The sequence below is a fragment of the Branchiostoma floridae genome, chromosome 1, assembly GCF_000003815.2.
Source record: "Branchiostoma floridae strain S238N-H82 chromosome 1, Bfl_VNyyK, whole genome shotgun sequence".
Taxonomy (NCBI): domain Eukaryota; kingdom Metazoa; phylum Chordata; class Leptocardii; order Amphioxiformes; family Branchiostomatidae; genus Branchiostoma; species Branchiostoma floridae.
The window spans coordinates 1,480,642-1,482,442 of NC_049979.1; the positions used below are offsets into that span (position 1 = coordinate 1,480,642).

Genomic DNA, 1,801 nt, shown 5'->3' on the forward strand with positions numbered 1-1,801 from the left:
CGTGTGTATCACATAATATTCGTACGAATTTCATAGGGTTCGTGCTTAGGCACCCCTGGTAAATTCATTTACTTTTGCAGTGGCTTTACATTGTGGTTGTTGGAAAAAAGAGGATCTTGCAGTGTTTTAAAATCAAAAGTTGAAACAATTCAGTTGTACAGTAGTATTACATTTTTGACATGCATGTTCATAGTCTAAGTGTCATGAACTCGAAATGGTGAGGTCCCCTTAAAAGCACAGCTTCCTTTCTTTTCAAGTGCATGTCACTAGGTGAGAAGCAAAAGTACATGTAAAGATGTGGTTGAAACTATGACATTCTAGTATGCTGTTTGTATTCTCTTGTTAAGTGCTGTTTGTTTACTTGTTTGTTTGTTTGTTTTGTAGAACTGCCGTTACGGTCTGTCCTGCACCAGGCCCGACTGTGTGTTCACCCACCCCAACCTGCCGCCACCCTCTGCATTCAAGTGGAGCGCCACCCGACACATCAGGTTGGTACCGCAGGGGAAGGGGGACAGGCAGTGGAAATACACATTCAATGTCAATGGATTGTTATAAATTCTCACAAAGTATTCATAAAGATAAAGATTTTTTTAAACTGCAAACTGCTCTTGAAAATGCAAATGTACTTCATTAATGAATGCAAAGTTAACATAATTCTTAACATTCAGATATTACAAGTTGAATGCATGTAGGCCATATAGGCTGCAGTTAGCTTTCCTTCAACCAGATCCTTGAGATTGTACAGGTTATCTAGTTGTGAATGGTTCATATTTTATGACTACCACAATCTTTGTCTTCTTGTGCCTTACCTTTGTTTTCCATTGAAATCCAAATTGTCTTCAGCCTGAGTTTTTTCTTACATGTTTCCTATTGGACATCTTTCCAATTGTCCTCATGCATAGTTAGGGTGTAAAAGATCAGTTTCTCCAGATCTAATCAGTTTCACTGACGAAAACTAGTGGATGCTAGTTGAAACATCTGACCGTTTCCAAAGTCATATCTAGTTGCTTGAGCAACTACTTTTTGGCATATCTTATTACCTGGATGTCTAACCTTCATCGACGTACTTTGTCTTTTTGCAGCGAGAGGAAGTTTGCAGATGAGACCAAAGTGACACACGTACCAACACTTTCCTCGTGATGGCTGTAGCACAGACTCGAGAGAACCACTGCAGAAGTACCCGGCCATTGCAGCACTGTTTTACTCCATTTGAGGGATGTTGTTTGATGACTCACAAGCTTTTGGAAGCCAACTGTATTTTGTTATGGCACCATTTATCTTGTGTAACACAGAACTGGTTTTCTTGCCTGTGAAAATATGAAGTAATCAGTTCCGTACGAATTAGAGAAGGTGCTAGTACGTACGTAGGTTGTACCATTGTCTGTTCCTGGAAGATGAACTTTAAGACAACTGACACCTTACAGCAGGTTTGCAGCTGTCATGAACTAAGTTGTCTCTAACTTTAATTTGTTTTCCATCCCAATAATTGTTTGGGAGCCCTTGTTGGTCATAAGACCTACCATTTTAAGCTTACGTTTTCGTCAATTTCATTTCAGGAAGTTTTGATTTTTGGATGGACGGGGTGAATTTTTTTTTCCTTTGTCCAAAAAAGCAAGTTTCCGTAGGAATTAGTTCTAGAGACAGCCCTGCTGTTTCAGGACTTGATTTACTTCTCTGTAAGCACAAGTTACATGGATGTAAGACTGTAGCTTAGCAAAACTTACTGTTTGTATATGGAAGCCATATTTTCACTTTTTTTCTTTTTTAATCTCCCAATTGTTGGGTTAACTATGAACTACTT

At 39.0% G+C, this 1,801-nt stretch overlaps 1 protein-coding gene across 1 annotated transcript in view; it reads left to right on the top strand.

The window, feature by feature from the left end:
• The window catches only part of LOC118422329 (zinc finger CCCH domain-containing protein 14-like), a 22,219-nt gene extending 21,020 nt beyond the window's left edge, over window positions 1–1,199 (top strand). Inside the window, exons 19-20 of the mRNA XM_035829851.1 lie at window positions 385–488; window positions 1,083–1,199. Coding sequence (XP_035685744.1) covers window positions 385–488; window positions 1,083–1,140 — 162 coding nt within the window. The 3' untranslated portion in view covers window positions 1,141–1,199. The remainder of the gene's footprint in view (window positions 1–384; window positions 489–1,082) is intronic.
• Window positions 1,200–1,801: the final 602 nt, after the last annotated feature.